Source organism: Podarcis cretensis (genome assembly GCF_951804945.1).
Source record: "Podarcis cretensis genome assembly, chromosome: Z".
In the NCBI taxonomy this organism is placed as follows: domain Eukaryota; kingdom Metazoa; phylum Chordata; class Lepidosauria; order Squamata; family Lacertidae; genus Podarcis; species Podarcis cretensis.
The window spans coordinates 39,084,028-39,106,980 of record NC_137184.1 but is presented as its reverse complement, the minus strand read 5'-3'; the positions used below and the strand labels follow the sequence as shown (position 1 = coordinate 39,106,980).

At 43.5% G+C, this 22,953-nt stretch overlaps 1 protein-coding gene across 3 annotated transcripts in view; it reads left to right on the top strand.

Annotated features, from left to right (window-relative positions):
• The window catches only part of GRIA3 (glutamate ionotropic receptor AMPA type subunit 3), a 210,227-nt gene that overhangs the window by 129,507 nt on the left and 57,767 nt on the right, over nt 1–22,953 (top strand). For all 3 annotated transcript variants that reach the window (XM_079962761.1, XM_079962759.1, XM_079962760.1), the window contains 2 exons: nt 4,385–4,761; nt 19,929–20,127. In XM_079962761.1, coding sequence (XP_079818887.1) covers nt 4,385–4,761; nt 19,929–20,127 — 576 coding nt within the window. The remainder of the gene's footprint in view (nt 1–4,384; nt 4,762–19,928; nt 20,128–22,953) is intronic.

Below are 22,953 nucleotides of genomic sequence, written 5' to 3'. Positions count from 1 at the left end.
CAAAAAGCAATTTAAAATATAATTAAAACATTTAAAAACTTTTATGTTTTGACAACTGCTTATAAGCCTGCTTGGCAAGGAAACCCATTGTGCCCAAGAGCCCTCCAGAGCCTGAATCTGGCATTGCTTCTGCTTCTCTTTTTCCTTGCCAGCCAGTTGCTCCAGCTACTTTTCCCCAGCACTCAAATACAGGGCCAGTCCACCCTTGAGGCAAGGCAAGGCGACTGCCTCGGGGTGCAAGATCTACAGGGACAGCAGGTCCAGATGTAGATCTTTCTTCCCTCCTTGCTCCTGATGTAGATCTGCACTCGCCCCTTCTTCCCTGGCAGGGACGGGGGCACCATTTTCTGGTTTGCGTCAGGTGCAAAATTGTCTTGAGCTAGCCCTGAAGCACAGCTCCTTTAGCTCTTATTTATTATAAAGTTATAGGGGATATGAATTGGCCAAAATATGGGGAGAGCCTAGGGTAGGGCTTATGAATTTAATTAAGGAAGACCCCTGGCCCTTGTACCTTTTTTCATATAATTCAGCGCTGTTGTTCTGCCCTCAAAGTAAGGTTCCAGATGCATTTTTACTGCATGGGGAAACAAATGGGGGGGGAGGTTGCAAGGGAAACATAATAGGTGGGAGGATTAAGCTCCCTCCTTCCTGTTACTCTTTTTACTGCAAATCATGCCCTTTCCCCCAATTTGCAGCTTTTTCTGCTGCCGAATATGTAATTTGCTCCTAATGTGCTTGATCATCCCATGGTCTGCAACACTCAAGTACAGTGGTACCTCGGGTTACATACGCTTCAGGTTACATACGTTTCAGGTTACAGACTCCGCTAACCCAGAAATAGTGCTTCAGGTTAAGAACTTTGCTTCAGGATGAGAACAGAAATCGTGCGGTGGCGGCGTGGCATTAGCGGGAGGCCCCATTAGCTAAAGTGGTGCTTCAGGTTAAGTACAGTTTCAGGTTAAGAATGGACCTCTGGAACGAATTAAGTACTTAACCCGAGGTACCACTGTAGCCCCAAGTTGGGTGCATTAGCTTAGACAAAATTTTACCTTGACAAGAAGAGAAGGAAGGAAGGAAGGAAGGAAGGAAGGAAGGAAGGAAGGAAGGAAATCGGGAAATAAATCAGGAAATTGGTAAACAAATACTAGGGAACCTGCCACATTCTGCAATCCGGAAAGGTGACTCCTTTAACCTTGATATGAATTATGCAAATAGGCACATTTTTCCTTTTGCTTACTTTGCATAATGCATTCTCTTACTCCTTGTCCTTGAGAGGGGGAAGGGATGGGTTGATGGGCACTTGAGCTCATCTCTGATTATTCAGCTACTCTTCTGGATTTAAGCAGACACTTTGCCATACATTTCCAAGCTTATCTCCACACCCATAAGGACTAGAACCTTTGCTTTCTGTATTTAAATGAAAGCTGAACTTTGCCTCTCGTGGCCTTAAGGATTAGAGTTTTTTTAAAAAAAAATTAAGACAGCCGTCACTCAATCTACTATGACTTGCACCAGAGCCAGGGGAAAGGAGTGTGCAGTTTGGTTCCTTCCACACTACCTTTTTCATACCATTATTCTTCACAGAATAATGAAATTCACACTCATTTTTCCCCCACCACCACCAATGAAGAGGCAGAAACATATGGCAGTTCATAGGGGCAGGGGGCTTAATAATAAAATGCCCACAAGGCCATTTGAAGATGAGCTCCCCTATAAAACAGCTCATTATGGCAAATACACTTTTCATTCAAAAGATGGCTTTGCTTTCTCTCAGGAGCTTAGGAGCCTGTCAGAAAAGTCAAGGGCAAAGAGTTTTTGCATTTCTCCAATGCCCCTGTGTGTCTAGTCTGGAAAAATGATTGCCTTATTTTGTATGCACGGTATTAATTTTGAATAACTATGCTACCAGCAACAGCAGCAGCAGCAGAGCAAGGAATGGTATCTGAAGGAAGCCTGGTCTATTGTGAAGTCAGTTCCTGCAACAGCCATGCTGAGCGGTTGCATAATTCATTATTTTGGCTTGTGTTTGTCCACTGTGTGCTTAAGCTGTCACAGCAGACAAGTGGCTCTTTCGAAGCTGGCCAGGCAGTCTAGATGATGCGTATCCACATTGCGGCTTCTTCTGATGCTGCCTTAGTGGCGTGAGCACTGCAGCAGTGTGCATCCCTCACAGAGCAAAGCTGGAAATTTGTGTCTCTTTCCCCAGAAGTTGCTCTTGCATACGTCTGAAACAACCTAAAGGCGCGAATATGTCCTTCCCTGCTGATACAATGGAATGGCCAGACAGTCCATGATTTGCCAGATGAGCCCTAATTAAGAACATAAGAAGAGTTCCATCTAGTCCATTGCCTTGTTTCCCACAGTGGCCAATGGGAAGCCTTCAAGCATATCTTGAAGACAGCAGCCTTCTCTTCCTGCTGTTGCTCCCTAGCAAGAGCCATTCAGTGGTATACTGCATTTAAACATGGAAGCGCCATCTAGGCATCATGATGAACAGCTATGTGTTTCCCTTTAAATCCCTGTTACAGTGGTACCTCGGGTTAAGTACTTAATTCGTTCCGGAGGTCTGTTCTTAACCTGAAGCACCACTTTAGCTAATGGGGCCTCCTGCTGCCGCTGTGCCGCCGGAGCCCGATTTCTGTTCTTATCCTGAAGCAAAGTTCTTAACCTGAAGCACTATTTCTGGGTTAGCGGAGTGTGTAACCTGAAGCGTGTGTAACCTGAAGCATATGTAACCCGAGGTACCACTGTACTTTGTTCAAAACCCACCTTTTGCATAAAGTACCCCCCCCCATTTATTTTATTACCTTTTATTTATTTTATACCTTCCCTTTCTTCAGTCATGGAACCCAAGGCACCGCTTAGTGTCAGCAATGGGGTGGCCTCACTTTCCTTCAGACCATTATCCCCAGCCAGCAGGGCCTCAAGGACAACGGGAGCTGTAGTCCAAAATCATCAGGAGGTCACCAGGTTGAGGAAGGCTGTGTTTGTACATTTATTAAGTGTATAGAGCACAGGTTAAACTGAGCCTGGACTCAGTTTCTGAAATGAAACTTCCCAGCTCCCTCCTGCCACCCCCACCCCTGGCACTGTTCATAGCATTAAAAATGTAGGTTCATGTCTTTGTGCAAAGACCTGGCTATCTTGATTACCTTGGCAGAAAGCATTCATCCTTTTTTTATAAGCTATTTCAATTTGGGGACAGATCCTCTTCCCTAGTGAGTTCTCACCTCCTTTGACATCTTTTGAACAATTGTTTCAATATCAAATCTGTGTCAGAGTCATGCATAACCTCATTTTTACCCTATTTTTGAGACTTTGCCTCTTGGGGTCTGTTTCTACTATCAGTTGAAAGCACTGGACCATTTTGCCTATGGGTCTTCACTACATTGTGGGCCCTCGCCCAGACATTACTGGGTTGCATGTGTGTGTGTTTTAGGGGGGCTGGGGTGGATCAGAATGCCAGAACTTGACTTGGTGCCAAACACCTAAAATGGTGACCCACCAAAACTAAGAAAGGAAAAAAGGCAATAGGCTGTATGCATTCTGCAAAAGTGCAGGGCGATAACAGGAGATAGCATTAACCACAGAACACAAACTTCCTGATTCTTTTTTTTTTTTTTTTTGTTTCTAGCCTTTGTGCTCCAAAGATTGGCTTGAAGATGTTTGAGCAATGACTGGGGGATTCCTAGATGCTAGAAGAGTGGGGGCAGAATAAGCTTTCCACACTTTCAAAACATATGGGCTCTTGTACTGATTATTATAGCTCTGTCTTGGGGATCACTGAAGTACTGTATGTGAAGCAATGTAAGGAATCATGAAGGGTATAAATTACCTAAGAACTACTGAGATATAATATGTGTGAGGTGTTGGCTTGGGTGGCTTTTAAAGAGGATTAGACAAATTCATGGGAGATAAAGCTCTCGCTGGCCACAGACCACAATGGCTACGTTCTACCTACATAGTTAGGAGTCAAGTGGGGAGAGAACTATTGTGCTCAGGTGCTGCTTCCAGAGTAAGAACAGCATGCGGGAATAGATGGGCTCTTATGACATGAGTGCAACAGCACCCTCCCATCTTGCAATTTCTAAGAACTGGTATTCAGGTACACACTGCCTCCAATACTGCTGAAGGAGCATAGCAGTTGTAGCCATTAACCACTGCTGGCTTTATCCTCCATGAGTGCATCTAATCCTCACTTAAAGCCATCCAGCCTTTGCCTCCATGGTTCCCTCCATAGGTTTTGGCTGAGGGTGATAGGAATTGGAGGTCGCCATGTTAGCAGAAAGGCTGTTCTAAATAAATGCCTTTTGTTTTTATGCAAAGATGGCAGGGATACCTGGCTGTAATTCTCTCTTCTCTTTTCTGTGTGTTGTCTTTTCAGAGAGCAGACATTGCAGTTGCCCCGCTGACTATAACTTTGGTCCGAGAAGAAGTCATAGACTTTTCCAAGCCATTTATGAGCCTGGGCATTTCCATCATGATCAAGAAGCCCCAAAAGTCTAAACCGGGGGTCTTCTCCTTCCTGGATCCTTTGGCCTATGAAATTTGGATGTGTATAGTCTTTGCTTACATTGGAGTCAGCGTGGTTCTGTTCCTAGTCAGCAGATTCAGCCCTTACGAGTGGCATTTGGAGGACAACCAGGAAGAACCACGAGACCCTCAGAACCCTCCTGACCCTCCAAATGAGTTTGGAATATTTAACAGCCTTTGGTTTTCCCTGGGTGCCTTTATGCAGCAAGGATGCGATATTTCTCCAAGGTTTGTTTTTTTTCCACCCCATATCACACTCCCATCACCTTTTTGCATTTTATGGTCGTTGGCTGATGCCATGGTGCATATATGCTTCTTTCTCAAACATGCTTTCCAAATTTTTATTTTGACATTCCATCCAATGCTAAGCTTCCTCCATCAAGCCACAATTGCTTGCCAGCATTCGCCCTTGAAAAGAAACGTTTGTGACGGGCATTGCTTTTCAATGCCTCTCATCCGTGCATCACTGCCAGAACTTATATACACCATGTTGAGACTGTAAAATGCATCGGGTTTTTACATCTTTCAGCAATACTTGGAGGGTTACCGTGTTTTTGCTGCATCTCTCATTTTACGGTCATCTGCTTGGTGCATATAACACTTTGATTTCTGCTTTGCAAAACAAGAGCCAATGCCTTTGCAAAGCCACACATGCAACAGCATTTTAAAAATAAAAATAGAAACCCTCTATGCTGCTCACCATTATTCACACTAGCTTTTTAAGTTTTCGTCATGCCTTCATCTTCTTGTCTTTTTTTCTCTCATCCATGACTTATGTTGTTATCTGATATTCATTCCTTCATACACATCCTCCAGAACTGTTATGTCTTGCCTTGTGTACATGTTGTTCTGAAAAACAAATTTGCTCGGATCTCCCAGTCTTTTAAACATAGGTCAGAGCCTTGACTGACAACGTTACGTTGGGACCCGTCAGGGAAACTAGATAAATGCAGATTGAATGTAAGTTGGTGTGGAACAGCAAAACAAAACAAAAAATTCAAATAGCCAGCTTACATTAAAAAATGTATCATTTCCAATCTCTAGAAGTACAAGGGTTAAAGCTTTTGAAATAGTGCAAAGAGGAGGCCTCTTTGTGAGGCCTGCTCCTCACCACTCATTATGGCTACAGCCCCAATCCATATTGTCTTTGTAACAAAGGCTACCATGTTTCAGATCCTCTTTTTCATTTAAAAAAGTAAGAAATCTTATTTGTATTAGCTCTTGGTATGGCATATCTCAGCAATCCTACGGAAAGAGGCAATGCTTTTGAATTTTAAAGACACTTAAAAAAACCCTTTTAGTAACAGTAACTGGAGATCTACCTTTGGGCACTCTCCACATTAGTGTGTCCTGTGCCAAGAAAAGTACAGTGGTACCTCGGGTTATGAACTTAATTCATTTCAGAGGTCCATTCTTAACTCAAAATCATTCTTAACCTGAGGTGCACTTTCGCTAATGGGGTCGCCCGCCGCCACCACTCGATTTCCGTTCTCATCCTGGAGCAAACTGAGGTACTACGTCCGGGTTAGCAGAGTTTGTAACCCGAAGTGTTTGTAACCCGAAGCTTTTGTAACCTGAGTTACCACTGTACTCAATTAACTGACGTTCTGCTCCCTCCTAGCAGAAGGCATCCCCCCCACCATGATTTCTTAACTTAAGGGGACAATCTCCTAAAAAAAAAGCTTAACAAATTTGGCTGCTCCCCCTAACAAAAATCCTATTACTGGCTACTCCCATAATCCGAAAGATTTTCTGCTTGTCCGATGCTTTCTAGACACAGGTCTGAACAGTTTTTGGTTGCTCCCCCTGCCCCCCACTTTCCCTAGGAAAACCCTAGGGAATGGAGCAAACGTCAGTACCTGGAAAACCCAACAGATGTTTGCTTCTATTCAGCAGCAAAGAGCGGGTTCCCCCTGGGGGAAGCAGTGGGACAGCAGAAGGGCTTACCCACACTAAGCTTTTGCCCAGCTCTTTCTAGGCACTGGCCCAAGCTTATAAGCTCCATATCCAAGTGTGTGTGTGTGTGTGTGTGTGTGTGTGTGTGTGTGTGTATATATATTGCCCGCAAACATCAATTCAGGTTTTCTGTGGGTTGCTGTTTGCTCCAATTGAGCTTAAAAAAGCAGGTTTTCACAGGGAAAGCTCCTGAGCAAAAAAAAAAGGGGGGGAATCATAAACAGAGCCTTAAAGCCTGGAATGAGCAGGGGAAAGGCAAGTGTGGATGAGCCCTAAGTCTGAATGAGCCCTTATTCATTGAGACTGAACTGTGCAAACACGAAAGCTTTTTAACAGAAGCGTGTTGCAATGTATTGATGAAATCGGAGAAGGGAGCATGGACATAGCCAGGATTTGGGGGGTGGGGGTGGGCAGGCCTTCTGGTGGGGGGGGGGCAGAACCTCAGTTAGCTCTGTATTTTTATTGATTGGGAGGGCAGCTGCCACTCCCTGCCACTTCCCCCCCCCCCCTTGGCTATACCCATGGAAGGGAGATTTATGTTGTTTCTCTGATGAAATTGCCCCCCGCTCTGTTGAAAGCTACTTTCTATCAGGCCAGGTCATGTAGACCACAGTTGTCTACTCTCAATGGTAGCCAGAGGAGGATGCTCAATTAGGGCAAATGGGGCACTGTCCCACCAATTTCAGTCTTCTTTCAGCAATCTCCACCTGTCTGCCTTCTTATTTGCAACTATTCCACAGAAATAGCACTGCCCATCAACTTCTCCACCATAAGTCTTGCCCTTCTGGATTTAACAAATAGGATTATGGAAGCAAAAGGAGAATTACGGTAGTTGGTTCTGCCTGCCATTTGTTATGACTCTGCCTATCATTAGCTCTGGCTCCACCTACTAGTGGCCTCTCTACCTTCCACCCTCCCAGTCCCATTGAGTACCAGCCACCAGTAGCTCTCCAGAATCCCATCACCTGGTGCCTGAACCGTCCAGCTGAAGATGCCTGGGATTCATGTAGAGCAGGGGTCAGCAAACTTTTTCAGCAGGCGGCCAGTCCACTGTCCCTCAGACCTTGTGGGGGGCTGGACTATATTTTGGGGATAAAAATAAACGAATTTCCATGCCCCACAAATAACCCAGAGATGCATTTAAAGTGAAAGCACACATTCAGGCCCCACAAATAACCCAGAGATGCATTTTGAATAAAAGGACACGTTCTACTCATGTAAAAACATGCTGATTCCCAGACCGTCCGTGGGCCAGATTTAGAAGGCGATTGGGTCGGATCTGGCCCCTGGCCCTTAGTTTGCCTACCCATGATGTAGAGACCTGCATGCAGATGGTGGAGCAGAGTTGCCATGAGTCCTACTTTGCATGAGTCCTACTGTTTGAAGTACTTCTCCTTTTCCCATGTCTAGAAAGTATGGCTCTGAGTGGCTTTCCACTTGTGCTGGGCTTTCTAGACATGGGTCTGAGTGGTTTTGCCTTTGCCCTGCTGCTGCTTCCCCCTGGAAAACCCACTCTTTAGCACCAAATTGGAACAAATGGCAATATGCAGAAACCCCAGTTGCTATTTGTTCTGATTCAACACTAAACCACGGGTTTCTCCAGGGGAACGAGATGGGGATGAACCCCAGATAGGGTTTAAAGGTAAAGAGCCATTAGAAGGGAGATCTAGGACCTTGTAGTTACACATCAACAGTTAGCACCTAGGTAGCAGGTTCAACATGCAAACAAGTCACCTGTTCACCATCTTTCCCAGTATGGGAAGTTACATGATATTTCATATGCAATGCTGTATCCTATTTTCTCCTCTTTTTTGGCCATACCTATGTGGCTACCCTAGCACATGTGCTGTCAGTCAATGCTTTTCTCCTGGGGGTATTCAAGGGTATGCAGTACCAGCACCTCTTTTTTAAAAAAATAAAAGCACTAGTTCAAAGTGTGGCTCTTACTGTAACGACTTCATGGTGAGTACCAGCACCATTTTTCCAGAAGAAAAGCACTGCTGTCAGCATGTAATGATCTCTCCTTTTCATTGCTATTAGTTGCAGAGGGGGAGTCAGGTGCCCTCTTGTACCTATTTCCCCATCTTCAAGGACTAACGATAGCTTCAGGGATGGGTTTTTTTTAGGAGACCGATATAATATTTGCAAGAACGAAAGATCAAGACTGTGGATCTAGATGACAAAGAGTTCTGATGAAATTAAATGGGACTGGACCAGAATTCACACAAAGTCGTGACTGCATGTTTGTTATAGTCACATTAAGATCCAAACCTTATGATCTGTCCAGCTGTTCATGTGCAATGCCTCTATAAGGATTTGTTGATGGCCAAACAAATTTCTGTCACAATACCCTTCTGTATATGAGTAGCTTATAGCCTCCTTCATGTGCCCGTGTGCTTTGTAGTTTAATCCTGAAACCTGTAATGAGACCCTGCCTCTCTGCTTGCTGTTAAGATAGTGTGTAGTGATAGCATTTAAATTGCTGTTGACCATGTGTTCACCCATTAAAGGACCGGGAAAATAAGCATGAGGCATCACATGGAAAGCTGCAGGCTTTATGTTTATTTCCACTAGACCTGTTTTTCAGCTGTAAATAGAATCCCATAGGATTTCTGTTAGGCTCTTTAGATGACTCTTAACATGTTCAGCAATCTCTGTTTTGCATAATGAATGGGACATTTTCTCTCCTTATCAGCGTCCCAATTTTGGATGCTTCAAGAAGGCCTATGAAAGATCAAAGTCGCTGTAATATACATATCAGTCTATGAGTAGCTAATGTTATTAAAGTTCCCAACCCACTCTTGGCTGCTCCCCATGCCTGGAGATTAGTGGGGGTCCCCAATTCAAGAAAGCCCAACATTTTGTCAGTAATTAGCACTGTGTTGTGGCCAAACCACACAACAAAACATCAAAATTCATCACAATTCAATGCAAGTAATTAATATTTTATTTGTGCAGAAGAACATTTCTTCCTCTGCCTTTCAGCTCAGAGGGGTCCCCAAGGCAATTCATAATAATAAAATATAAATAAATGTACAATATGACAATAAAAAATGTAGACACATTTTTTAAAATAACAAATGCCAGAGAGCATTAAAGGAGAAGTGAATGAAACAGAATATGTAGTGGGATTTAAAACACATAGTAAACCAACTTGTAGTAATAAGGGCAGGGGTGAGAGACTTGTCTGCCTGTCCAAAAGCAGTAAGAAAGGGGACAGCCCAGGCCTCTCTAAGGAAGCAATTCCACAGTCTGGGTGCTGCAACTGAGAAGGCCCTGTCCTATATCAGAAAACAAACCAGAGTGCATTCTTAGCATTACATGTAAACCAATGCTAATGGTTTGTTTCTCTCTATGCATACCACAGGAGTGCTCCATATTATATTCTTCTTGTGGTTTGAAGAAGAGAAACAATGAGCATCGGTTAGCACATAATGGCTTGTTTCAGTATGGCATAGCAAAGGGAGGCAGGTTGGCATGATTTGAGTTGTATGCATGCACCAGCATGCTTGCTCATTCCTGGTAAGCCATAGTTTTTAAACATTGGTTCACCATTATGTGCAAACCAAACCAATGATTCTTATTGCTAAAGAGACAATCCACTTTTGAAGCAGAACAGAGGGATGTTTCTTCAGCAGTGGGAACTGCTCAGGGGTGGAGGACAATGAGCCAAACCTCTGCTGCACATACTTCCCACCCACCCACCCAACCAACCAACCACAATTGCATACCTTTCCTGTGGATCCCAGCCACTGCTTTGTAAGTGTGAAGAAGCTGAACAAGGTTTTCATTTGTTCAGAAGATACTGAGCCTATAGTCCGTTTTTTAATATCACTAGTTAAAGGAGTTTAGGTCCTCCGGTGTGAGTTTTGTTGGAGTACATTTATGGAATGAAAGCATGCAGAGCTGTTAGACAGACGAGAATTCTGGGAGAGACTTCACTGTTGGACTTCCTGACCTAGACTCTTTCAAGCTGCCTTTGTGTGAAACAGCCAGAACACCTAATGCCTAGTTAGACCTATAATAGGTGAGTATTTGGTGTGGAAATTCCTGAGGGTATGCCCTTACTTAACTTTAGATTTTTAGCTGGAATGAGCTACTCACTGCATTGGATTCTTCATGAGAATTAGCATTTGTCCAGGAAATTGAGTTCTGTTAGATGATAATGATTATCATTCATTCATTCATTCATTCATTCATTCATTCATTTTCCTTCCTGTGGAACGCCCTCCCACCAGATGTCAAAGAGAACAACAACTACCAGACTTTTAGAAGACATCTGAAGGCAGCCCTGTTTAGGGAAGCTTTTAATGTTTGATGCATCACAGTATTTTAATATTTTTTTGGAAGCTGCCCAGAGTGGCTGAGGAAGCCCAGCCAGATGGGCAGGGTATAAATAAATTATTATTATTATTATTATTATTATTATTATTATTATTATTATTATTATTATATTCCACCCTTCCTCCCAAAGGAGCACAGGACAGCAAACATATCAGTAATAATAAAAATGTAAAATAGTATAAAACAGTCTAAAAACACATAAAATAATGCCACATTTCTGTGGGATGCTTCACACAGTACGTTTTTTGGTGCACATCTAGGATTTTCTCACTGGGCACCTAAAACGTAGAACATCAGTGTGATGAATGCATGCATCCTTCTCAAGGAACACGATTCTATGCAACTGATTATTCAAAGCCCCAGATTTTGGAGGACCCTTGGACTAAACTCGCTCCATGGAGTCCCTTCCCTCAATGAGTCTACCTCCTTGTTGCAGCAGCTCTAGGGGAATCTTGTCCAGCAGCCTCCTGCCTGGATGTGGGCTCTTCACAGATGTCTGACTATTGATGCCAGCCCAGGTTGTACACCCAAGGCTTTCTTCTGTTCACTATGTAAAATGGCCTTAAGACCCATTCAGCTGTTCCTCTCTCCCATGCAATGATGTGGGAAGTAGGAACGTACATGGATACAACATCCCACAAAGGGTCTTGCCTGGCCATGAGGGAGCTAAACCAGATTATGTCCATCTGTTTCACTGGAAGTACTTACCCAACCTGCAAAACAATTTCCAACTTGTTTTGAGCAGCAGGCTCTGGATTGCATTCATGTCAAAGGAACAGAAGACAGGTCTGATGTTCACTGCTCTAATAATATAATAATAATAATAATAATAATAATAATAATAATAATAATAATAATAATAATTCAAAGCATTGTATGAGTCTGCTTGCTTCAAACTATCCAGTTTCAATTTGTTTTGCCAGGACATAAGCATGGACTCAAGCATCCCCATGTAACACCTGTGTTTCCCAAGTGATTATGTTCTAATTGTGGCATATTTCCTGGGTTAGTGTCAATTAATTCACATAGGTGTGTGTCCCACACTCAAGGTGACATGGCAATGAAGCAGTTGTAAGAGAGAAGCAAGTTGGGAGATCTTGTCATAGATCTCTCACCTCATATCTGCCCTGACGATGTAATTATATGCCCTTTCCTGCTAGCAACACATCACATTGTCCAAGGAATGAGGTCCTCCTACTCACACAGATGGTCCTTATCAGGAGATCCTGATTGTGGCAGGTCCAGGGGACTCTTGTCAATCAGCCTCCTGCTTGGGTGTGGGCCCTTGACAAATGCCTGGCTATGTCAACTGCCGATGCCTGTACACCAAGGTTTGCTTCTTTTTCTATGATGTTACCTTCCTTTCCAGAGTTCATGTAGGTGATGGATGCACATTATGCTCAATAAAAGAAAATATTTTTAAGGCCCCACCAGGATCCAAGGCACTCCATTGTGCTGTCCCTGCAGTAAGTGCCATGGATCTATGGAACCACTTTAAGGTAAAGGGTAAAAGGACCCCTGACAATTAGGTCCAGTCGTGACCGACTCTGGGGTTGCGGTGCTCATCTTGCTTTATTCGCCGAGGGAGCTGGCATACAGCTTCCAGGTCATGTGGCCAGCATGACTAAGTCACTTCTGGCGAAGCAGAGCAGTGCACGGAAGCGCCGTTTACCTTCCCACTGGAGTGGTACCTATTTATCTACTTGCTCTTTGATGTGCTTTCGAACTGCTAGGTTGGCAGAAGCAGAGACCGAGCAATGGGAGCTCACCCCGTTGCGGGGATTCAAACTGCCAACCTTCTGATCAGCAAGTCCTAGGCTCTGTGGTTTAACACACAGCGCCATGCAAAGACTTAATAAGGTTTTCTAATTTATATTTAGACACACACACGCACACACACACATTTACCATCTGCTTTTGAAAGTCCCATTGCCCCCCAAATAATGATAACAATAATAATAATCCAGTTTGTCCTGTGGCATAAGGGGTTGCTCCTGGAGGACCAAACTAGATGCTTTGGTTAAAGATGCAGCAAAAGATGCAACTATGTATCTTTGGCTGTGTTCATACCACATGTTTAAAGTTTATTTAAAGGCACACAGGGGTCGCACCCATACTACACATTTAAAGAAGTGTTGTACCCCTTTAAGCAATCCTCGCTTCCCTCAAAGAGGCATGAAAATTCATCCCTCACAGTTCCTAGAATCCTTAACAAACTACAGTCCCTAGGATTCAATGGGAGAAGTCTCATGTGTATTGAATTTGCTTTGATTGCATAGCATGGGCTGCTGGAGAGATGCCTTCTGCACAGCACAGTTCTGCACCTCTCGCATTTAAAGCGCAGGGCTTCCCCCTAGGAGAATCCTTGGAACTTTAGTTTACCCCTACAATTCCCAGCCCCCTTAAAAACTACAGTTCCCAGGATCCATTGGGGGAACTGTGAATTTGACAGCAATTCATTACAGGTGTGTGGGGTGGAGGATCCCTACTGGGAAGGCAGCACTTGGGAAGGGGAGACTGTTCTCTCCACTTGTCTCTTCAGATAGGATCCATTCAGCATTCAGTGAGTTCTGTTTCTATGTATTGTTTTGCTTCTAGTTTTTTAGGGTTTTAAATTTATTTATTTATACTCAAGTTATTGGAATGGGAGTGCTGCAACTCTCAGGTCCTGTTTGCAGGCCTCCAAGGGTCCAGAATCCTCCTAAGGGAAGACTGCAAACAGAACCTGAGATCAGCAGCAAATGATGGGTGCAAATGCTTTAGAACATGAGAAGAGCCTGCTGGATTGGGCCAGTGGCCCATCTGGTCTAGCATCCGTCTTTCGCAGTGGTCAGCCAGATGCCAATAGAAGGTCTGTAAGCAGGACCTGGGCAAAACTCCCCCCCCCCCGCAGTTCCCAACAACTGGCTTTCAGAAGCATAGTGATTCCAACAAGAGGAGGTAGAACATAGCCAACTCAGCAGCTAGAAACTGATAGTCTGACCCTGAAGGAATTTTCCTAATCCTTTTAGAAAGTTGGTAGATACTTTAAAATGCTTAAAGAACATAAACAAGCAAACAGGAATCTCAGTGGGATGGAATATCTCCATGGCTACCGATATGAGAAAACCAAAGACAGCCAGCATTTTCCCCTCACACCTAAAAATCTCTTTACACACAACTTTAGATCCCAGCCTGCATCTCTAGATCTTTGTTCTTTCAAAAAAACAAAAACAAAAACCAACTACAGGAATACTTTGTGGTCATCAAGAATCATGCCAACTGACTTCAACAGAAGTAAGTGGGATTAAAAGTGCTCCATATTAGAGTGCCTAATGAGAATTTGTCTAAGACAGAGAGATGCATAATTTGTAGTCAAGAGTATAGTTAAACATTCACGATGTTCCCATTAAAGACTGAGTAAATGTTCTGTAAATATAATGTAACTGTTGCATAAAAATGCATCTGTTTTGTCCTTGTTGTTAACATGCTATTATTTTAACATGCATCCACTCAAATTTTCCTCTCAAGGTATGCTATTTACTTTGATTTCATGATAACAGCTAAAGTTCATTTGTTGAGGAAGGCGATCTTAACTGCAATTGATTTTGTGCTTATTTTCATGTATCTGACCACTCTGTGTACTTTGCATAAATACTATTGAGAGGACAAGTGCAATTTAGAAGGAGAGGGGAAACCACTGACTTTTATAATCCTAAAGTTTGTTTTGGGGGCCAGGGATTTGGGGTTCAGAAGAATATTGGTACTCCTTGCAGATGGTATCATTATAGTGTGATAGCTCAGTTGGTTAGAGCATGGTGCTGCCAAGGTTGCAGATTCAATCTGCTGCATATTCCGGCATTGCAGGGAGTTGGACTAGATGATCCTCGGGAGTCCACTCCAACTCAATGTGTCTATGTTCTGTGTCATTAATTTGAAATCTGTTGTGCATGCAGTTCATTTTGTGCTAAACTCACACACAAATTAAAGTTGCAGAAGATAATGGGTTTCATCTAATTTCTACTTAGAGTAGACCCATTAAAACTAAGGAACCTAAATTAGTCATGCCTGTTAGCTTCAATTGGTCTACTCTGAGTCAGACTAGCATTGAATACAGCCCAATATACTTGAGAGCCCATGAGTATCTTACTGGGGAAAGCTCTGAGCTTTATAGTCTTCTCAAAGACCAAGAGAATACAACCCCAATATAATTTGGACAAGTCATTACTGTAGATCACACACTGGGTTTGATATTCTATTCTGGCCTAGATTCCAGTGTTCTGAAAGTAAAGGAGGGAGATGTGCTTCTTTTATCATGGTCAGGCCATTACACGCTGTAAGTTTTCTGATGACAGGTTTTCCATCCATCTACCAGGGTGGAAGTCCAGTAAAGTTGATTCACCCTTGGAGCCTTATGGGCCCAATTGGTTTCCAGAGTGCTCTCTTCTGTCCCTGTTACCAATAGCTCTTGGGTGGGTGGTTGCTGTGGAGAAGGGGCAGCTATAAGGGGTATCCACTCTTGTGGTTTAATCAAATTTAAATAAGTCTCTCCCTGGTTTACTGGGCTGGGGTCTGCACCAAACAATGATAACTAGAACACTGAGGGAGGGAAAGTCTCACAACATGAAGCATTTAAGAAAGTAAAGCTCACATGCTGAATTAATGAGTGACTATGAAGAGGGACGCAGGTGGCGCTGTGGGTTAAACTACAGAGCCTAGGACTTGCCGATCAGAAGGCCAGCAGTTCAAATCCCCGCGATTGGGTGAGCTCCTGTTGCTTGGTCCCTGCTCCTGCCAACCTAGCAGTTCAAAAACACGTCAAAGTGCAAGTAGATAAATAGGTACCGCTCCGGCGGGAAGGTAAACGGCATTTCCGTGCGCTGCTCTGGTTCGCCAGAAGCGGCTTAGTCATGCCTGCCACATGACCCAGAAGCTGTACGCCGGCTCCCTCAACCAGTAAAGCGATATGAGCGCCGCAACCCCAGAGTCGGTCATGACTGGACCTAATGGTCAGGGGGCCCTTTACCTTTACCTTTATGAAGTGGGGCCATGCACATCACCCATATGTTGATGGAAACATCAGTAAAGGGGGAATCATTGGTTGAACAGGGTTCCATATTGTGTGGAATCCTTCATGAGTCCAGCTGTACACAATGAAGGATATTCCTTCTCAGCCACCTATGTCAAAGCACACACATTTGGCATGACTTCAGGGATGGGTCTAGCCAGCACAGTTCCAACCCCTGAATACGTATTGATTTGATGCATGAGTATTACTTCCTGAATTGTGTATTAACCATACACTAGTGGCTGATGCAAAGAAGGTGTTTTTTTTTTCCTTTAGCACCCGGTGAACTAATGCAAAATCATATCTCTAGATTTCTGGTGATGAAAAAGTTTTCTTACAATGACTTGGCTTATTATAAATTCCTTCTGCATTTTTATAAATTTGCTAGGGAGAATGAAGTGACTAAATATTTGCAGTCCTCTTCTGGGACAATGCTGGCTAAAATGGAAATCTGCCAGAGACTCAATTGCTAAAGCGGAATATGCATGCTTTGGAACATTGGGTTTTAGACATGCAAATTCCAATTAACATAAAATACACCATAACATCTCCTCATGTCTCTCTGTGTTAGACTTAGATACTCAAAGTCCCAGTAGGATCTGATCAAGAAAGCTTGCTGATACATATTTTTTCAAAAAAAATTACATATTTCCATTCACTGAATATTTTACATTTATGTTTGCTTAATCTGGCAATATAGAACAGTTATTTCATTTCTAAAATTGCACAAGTGCTCCTGTTAAGCAAAATAAAATGACCAAAAGAAATAGTAATTGGGGAAGGTCCATAGTGAGTCACATTTTGAAACGTTTGAAACGTTTTCTTCAAAAAAGAACTAAAAGGAATGGAAATAGGAAACTGCCTTACACCAAATCAGACCATTGGCCCATTTATCATAGTATTGTCTACCCTGACTGGGGTGGCTGTCTAGGGTTTCCCAGAAATGCTGGAGGTTGAACCTGAGACCTTCCGCATGCTCTGCCACAATGCTCAGTGTTCCCTCCTCCCCACCAGTGATATGAAGGTAAAGGGACCCCTCACCATTAGGTCCAGTCGTGACCGACTCTGGGGTTGCAGCGCTCATATCACTTTATTGGCCGAGGGAGCCAGCGTACAGCTTCCGGGTCATGTGGCCAGCATGACTAAGCCGCTTCTGGCGAACCAGAGCAGCGCACGGAAATGGCATTTACCTTCCCGCCGGAGTGGTACCTATTTATCTACTTGCACTTTGATGTGCTTTCGCACTGCTAGGTTAGCAGGAGCAGGGACCAAGCAACGGGAGCTCACCCCATCACAGGGATTTGAACCACCAACCTTCTGATCGGCAAGTCCTAGGCTCTGTGGTTTAACCTACAGCACCACCCGCGTCCCACCAGTGATGTAGTAGTGGTTAATTTTGAGGTAGGGGTTCATCACAACAGCCCCTATATCCCACCCCTCTTCCCATAAATGCAAGTCCAAAATTATAACATAGCACCCAACCCTTACAGCATTGGTTCAACCCATAAAACACATTGAGCTTTAACTAAATACATTCAGCCAGCTGAAATACAACCTTTAGCTTTTATTTAGAATTGCATTTCATATTGCCAATGAGTGTTACAATTTAAACTGCTGGACTGAAGGAGGAACCCCATCAAAGAAAAGAAGTGCCTAGCCTCTGTTTAGTTCTTTTCATCATTCTCTGACATCCGCTTTGCTAATATGTTCTCACAAACAAACTTGAAATCCTCATTCACTTGTCAAAGCAAGGAGTGTCAGTGATTCTGATGGTTTGATGAATGTCATTGCCACTAATGCCCAGATGCTGCACTTCCCTGCATCCACCCCATACTGCACCACTGTTCCCTCCCCAGTTTTTTGACAGATATTTTTATTATTATTATTATTATTATTATTATTATTATTATTATTATTATTATCTGCCCATCTGACTGGGTGGCCCCTGGCACTCTGAGCGGCCCCCAACAAAATATTTAAAACACAATAAAGCATCAACCTTTAAAAACCTCCCTGAACAGGGCTGCCTCCAGGTGTCTTCTAAAAGTCAGATAGTTGTTTATCTGTTTGACATCTGATGAGAGGGCATTCTACAGGGCAGGTGCCACTACCAAGAAGGCCCTCTGCCTGGTTCCCTGTAGCTTCTCATCTCACAGTGAGGGAACCAGCAGAAGGCCTTTGGAGCAATACCTCAGTGTCTGGGCTGAGTGATGGGTGGAGACACCCTTTCAGGTATACTGGGCCAAGGCTGTTTAGGGCTTTAAAGGTCTGCACTAACACTTTGAATTGTGCTTGGAAATGTACTGGGATATGGCTGCTATATCCTTTTTGATCCTCCCCTCCCAAAAAAATTATTTAAAGCATGACCATCAACCTTTTCAGATACCATACATAAACAATTGATGCTGCCACATACTGTGTCAAACATTGATGCATTTAGCCTATTATTGTTTTCTCCAGTCGGCAGGGCTTGGCAGATGCCATGTCTTACAGTCAGTGTGGGTGATATTAAGCTAGAATGAGCCATTGTCCGACTTAGCAAAAGGCAGCTTCCTATGTTTCTACCAACATACATACAATGCATGGAGGGAAGGAGGCCGCCCATTTCCCACTGGGCCTGCTCCCTCATAGGTCTTTATAAAACCTACACATGCACAAGTGGAACAAGCAATCTGTACACTAAAAATATGCAAGGAACAGATCGTGCAGGCAGAGCCTACACACATGCAGTTTTTTTATATATACGGTAAACATAGGCATTGTCCAGACAGCCTGATCAACCTAGCTAGCAAATAAAGCTCCAGAATTAGAAACAGTGTTGATGTCAGAGGTGGCGAAAGTAGGGAGGCTGAGGGAAGTCAAGGAAGAAAGAACTCTGTGGGTAGGAAGGGAGCTGAGAGTTAAAGAGGAGGAGGAGGAGATGAGTCCTCCTTTCCGGTGACATTCTCAGGGAAGGACTGTTGGCAGCAAGTTCATTTTGACTCTGATGTATGTGAATGTTGCGCATATTGGAGATATTGTGGAGGTGGGGGTGGGGGTGAGAGAGAGAGAGAATGGCCATTTACATTCAACAAGTGTAAGGCAAATAGTTGAGGTGTGCACCCTGAGTGTTTCATATGTGACTTTCAACAAATGTGCAGTCTGCATACCTGTGTGTATGCAGTAGTTGAGTTGTGCAAATCTGTACATACAAATGTATGTACAGATGTAGAGGCAACTTGTACATGTGCTCAGTGTAGCGTATGAATAACGAGAGAGAGAGAGAGAGAGAGAGAGAGAGAGAGAGAGAGAGAGAGAGATGTGGAGTGGAAGAGGTATTTACACACACACACACACACACATATGCACACACACACACACACACACACACACACACAAACACACACACATGCACACACACAAAGCCATACTTGCTTTAGAGTTCAATGCATGCTAACAACCCACACATGTTCTATAGTTACAATGAATGGAAACAAGAGCAAACAGAGGGTGGATGGGGTGCTCCACCATAGCATGGGGGGGCATATTTTGGAATCAGTTCTCACCTCTCTAACCCTAACCCTAACTCTCTCATGATTGGGTGCCTAGATTGGCTTATAGACTTGCTGGAGTAGAGCACTTCAGTCAGGTGGGTTGAATTAGCAGACACAGCACATGAGTTGTTAATTTGGCTAGAGATACAATGTGGAAAGATGTTCAGGTGTTCCACCCTTGCATTGATTAAAGACAGCCAGAGCTCTGCTCAGAAGAGGATAGTAGCCATGGTGAGATCTCTTTCTCTCTTGCCTCTACCCACTCTGTGAATGGATTGTCAGCTATTAGGTGCAGCATAATAGGGGTTTGGGCACTGGTGGTTTTCATGCCACGATTATTGATGTTGTTGGGGCATCTTTTAATGCCAATATGGGTGTCTAGCTCTCTCTCTCCCTCTCTTTCTCTCTCCCTCTCTCTCTCTCTCTCTCTCACACACACACACACATCTTCTCTTCTCAAAGAAGATCAAAGACTTGTTTTTATAACCAATATAACCTCATCTCCTCTTTCTTAGATCTCTCTCAGGGCGAATTGTTGGCGGCGTCTGGTGGTTCTTCACCCTCATCATTATCTCTTCCTACACTGCCAACCTTGCTGCCTTCCTTACGGTGGAAAGGATGGTGTCTCCCATAGAAAGTGCTGAAGACTTGGCTAAGCAGACCGAAATAGCCTATGGAACTCTGGATTCAGGTTCAACCAAAGAATTTTTTAGAGTAAGTTTCCTGGTTTTTCTTACAATGGCTAAACTATTTCATTATTATTATTATTATTAGTAGTAGTAGTAGTAGTAGTATTTTTAAAAAAGAAGAAGCACAATCACCCTTTATTCTCACAGCATGTTTGTGTATGTGGAGAAGGATTGCAGCTACTGGAGCTGCTCTATCTTCAGCCTAACACATAAATGTAATCTATGCGCACAAAACCTAGATGCATGTAGGCACTGTGTGTGCAATTAAAAGCTCTGCAAAAGTTTCATGGAGAGAGGCTATGGATGTAAGGGAGAAGGTCCTAGCTCAATAGTAGAGCAGCTCAGTCAGTAAGTATGAGACTCCTAATTTCAGGGTCTTGGGCTCAAAACCTACATTGGGCAAAAATGTTCAGGGGGTTGGACTAAATGGCTCTCCAACTCTATGATTCCATGAGTCTATGATTCTACATACCTTCCTTGAAGAAGGTCCCAGGCTCAAATTTGGCAACCCCAGTAAAGACGAAAAGATTCCTAACTGAAACTCTGGAAAGCAGCTGCCAGTCAGAACAGACAACATAGGTAGAAATGGTGCTGACCTCCAGACAATGCTGGGCTCAGATCAGTGCCATCTCTCATGACCAGTTGTCAAGGATGAGCGGAGTTGTAGATGGACCATACCACTTGGTACAAGGCAGCTTCCTATGTCCCTGTAGATGTGTAAGCCCTGTTCAGGGTGGAGGGAAGATGCAGCAGGTACATTTCTCCTCCCCTTTCGATGTGATTATTTATATGCTGATAAGTCTCAAAAGAATATTTGTATATGTAAGTACGCTTAACATTCCAGTACCAGGCCTGTTATGGTACACTGTAATTTTGTTTTAGAGGGAGCCTTTTCATAATTAAGTGACCTCATTAATGGATTGACTTTCTGGCTTGTTTCACTCCTTCCTGTTCATGTGGATAGGCAACAAACCATGTTCCCTGGCATAGCATTAGGTCTGAACCAGAAACCATGGTTTATTTTGCTCTCAACAATATGCATGGTTTGTTCTTGGCTTACTGACTATGGTTTTCTGGAGCAAAGCAAAACAAGAACACTGATTTGAACATAGCACAAAGCCAGAGATTGTAGTTCATTAGTTGGGAGTACAAGCAGAAAGGATTGAACCAGCCCTCTTAAGCCCCATCTGCACTATACATTTAAGGCAGTATCAAACTACCTTTGGCTTTCCACAAAGAATCCCAGGAACTGTAATTTGTAAAAAGTGCTCAGAATTGTTGGGAGGCTATTCTCCTCAGAAAGCTACCCCCCCCCCATTAATTGCAGCTTGTCATGTTGTCCAAAATAACAAGCTGTGGAGAGCCGCAATTATGGCTTGTTTGAAACAAGCCACTTGAGAGACATGGCAGCTGGATTGTTTTGGCAAACCATAGTTCAGATTAACCACAATTTAGGGCTTGGACACAACACTAAACTGTGGTTAATCAAAGCTAAAAGGAAATGCTTGCAGTCAATGCACAGTTGCACGAGAAGGGAAGATGGGTATATGAGCTCATATCTCATTAATATTGCATTATACCAGGGATAGGCAAAATGGTGTTCTTCATATGTTGTTAGACTCCAACTCCCATCAGCCCCAGCCAGCATAACTAATGCTTAGGTATGATGAGTGTTGAAGTCCAACAACATCTGGAGGATACCCATAATGATGCCCATTTATTGTGAACATTACAATAAACTATGGTTTAATGCAGGGGTGTCATCCATGTGTTATTGGACTACAGCTGCAGTGAGTGACTAGCAGAAAACCTCCCCCCACCATCTCTCCAGTTCTTCCTGCATCCTAGATCTAGGAGTCTGTGCAACAAAGTCTCACCACAAACACTCAAGGATACTTCCTTAATGCTTTTGGCAACTGTCTATTTTCATCTGCTATCTCCATCTCCAGAGAGTTGGATGCTATGGCCCTTCTGTTGTCTTCAAACTGTGATTCAAGGGATAGGTGTTTTTTGTGTGTGTTTATAAAAGAACAATTGCTGGCAGAGAGGAAAAGATGGGGTGCATGCACCCCCTCTTCTTTTATCTAAAAAGAAATCCTTTCTTTCAAGTAATGAAAGGCAAGTGTTGTTACAAGGTGTAAAAAAAGGAAATAATTAAATATCTGAATGCTGCAATGTACAATTAAAAGAACTGGGTGCTTTATTGCTATGTCTCTTGGAGGAAGATGCATCTGGAATTCTAAATAATATGTAAAGGGAAATCTAGTGCAATCAAGAGAGGGGGTTGGTGGGAGAGATGAACTTGACGGTGGCAGCATAACTTGGAACTTCTCCAACAGCTAAAATAAGGACTTATGTACCTTACAACTTGGGGTCATAGTCAGGCTAAGACCTTGGGTGTTTGGATTCCAAAGGGAATGTTTTCAGATAAAGAGTCCACTGAGGGTTGAAGAGTTGGGTTTGGTCTGGGCCCAGAGTTAGGGCTTAAGCAGGAGCTAAAGGAAGGGTGGGGATGCTGTGGAACTGCAACGTCCATTGCCCCTAGCCATTGGCCATGCTGGATGAGGTTGAAGGGTGCTGAAGCCCAACAACCTCTCAAGAGCCATTGGTTCTTAATCCCTGAGCATGAGCTGAGGAAACAGGCTGGTGCTGAAATGCATTGGACAGGAGGTCTTGCTCTGTTGACTAGGTATGGGAGAATGTGACACTCTATTTCTTGATTACTCATTCGTTGATTACTGCTCCTTTACCCTTGAGACCTTATCAGGGAAAAAGACAGGATGATGATGATGATGGTAATGATGATGATGATGATAAGGCGCGCCTGGCACTACCTGGGGATTTGTTGAAA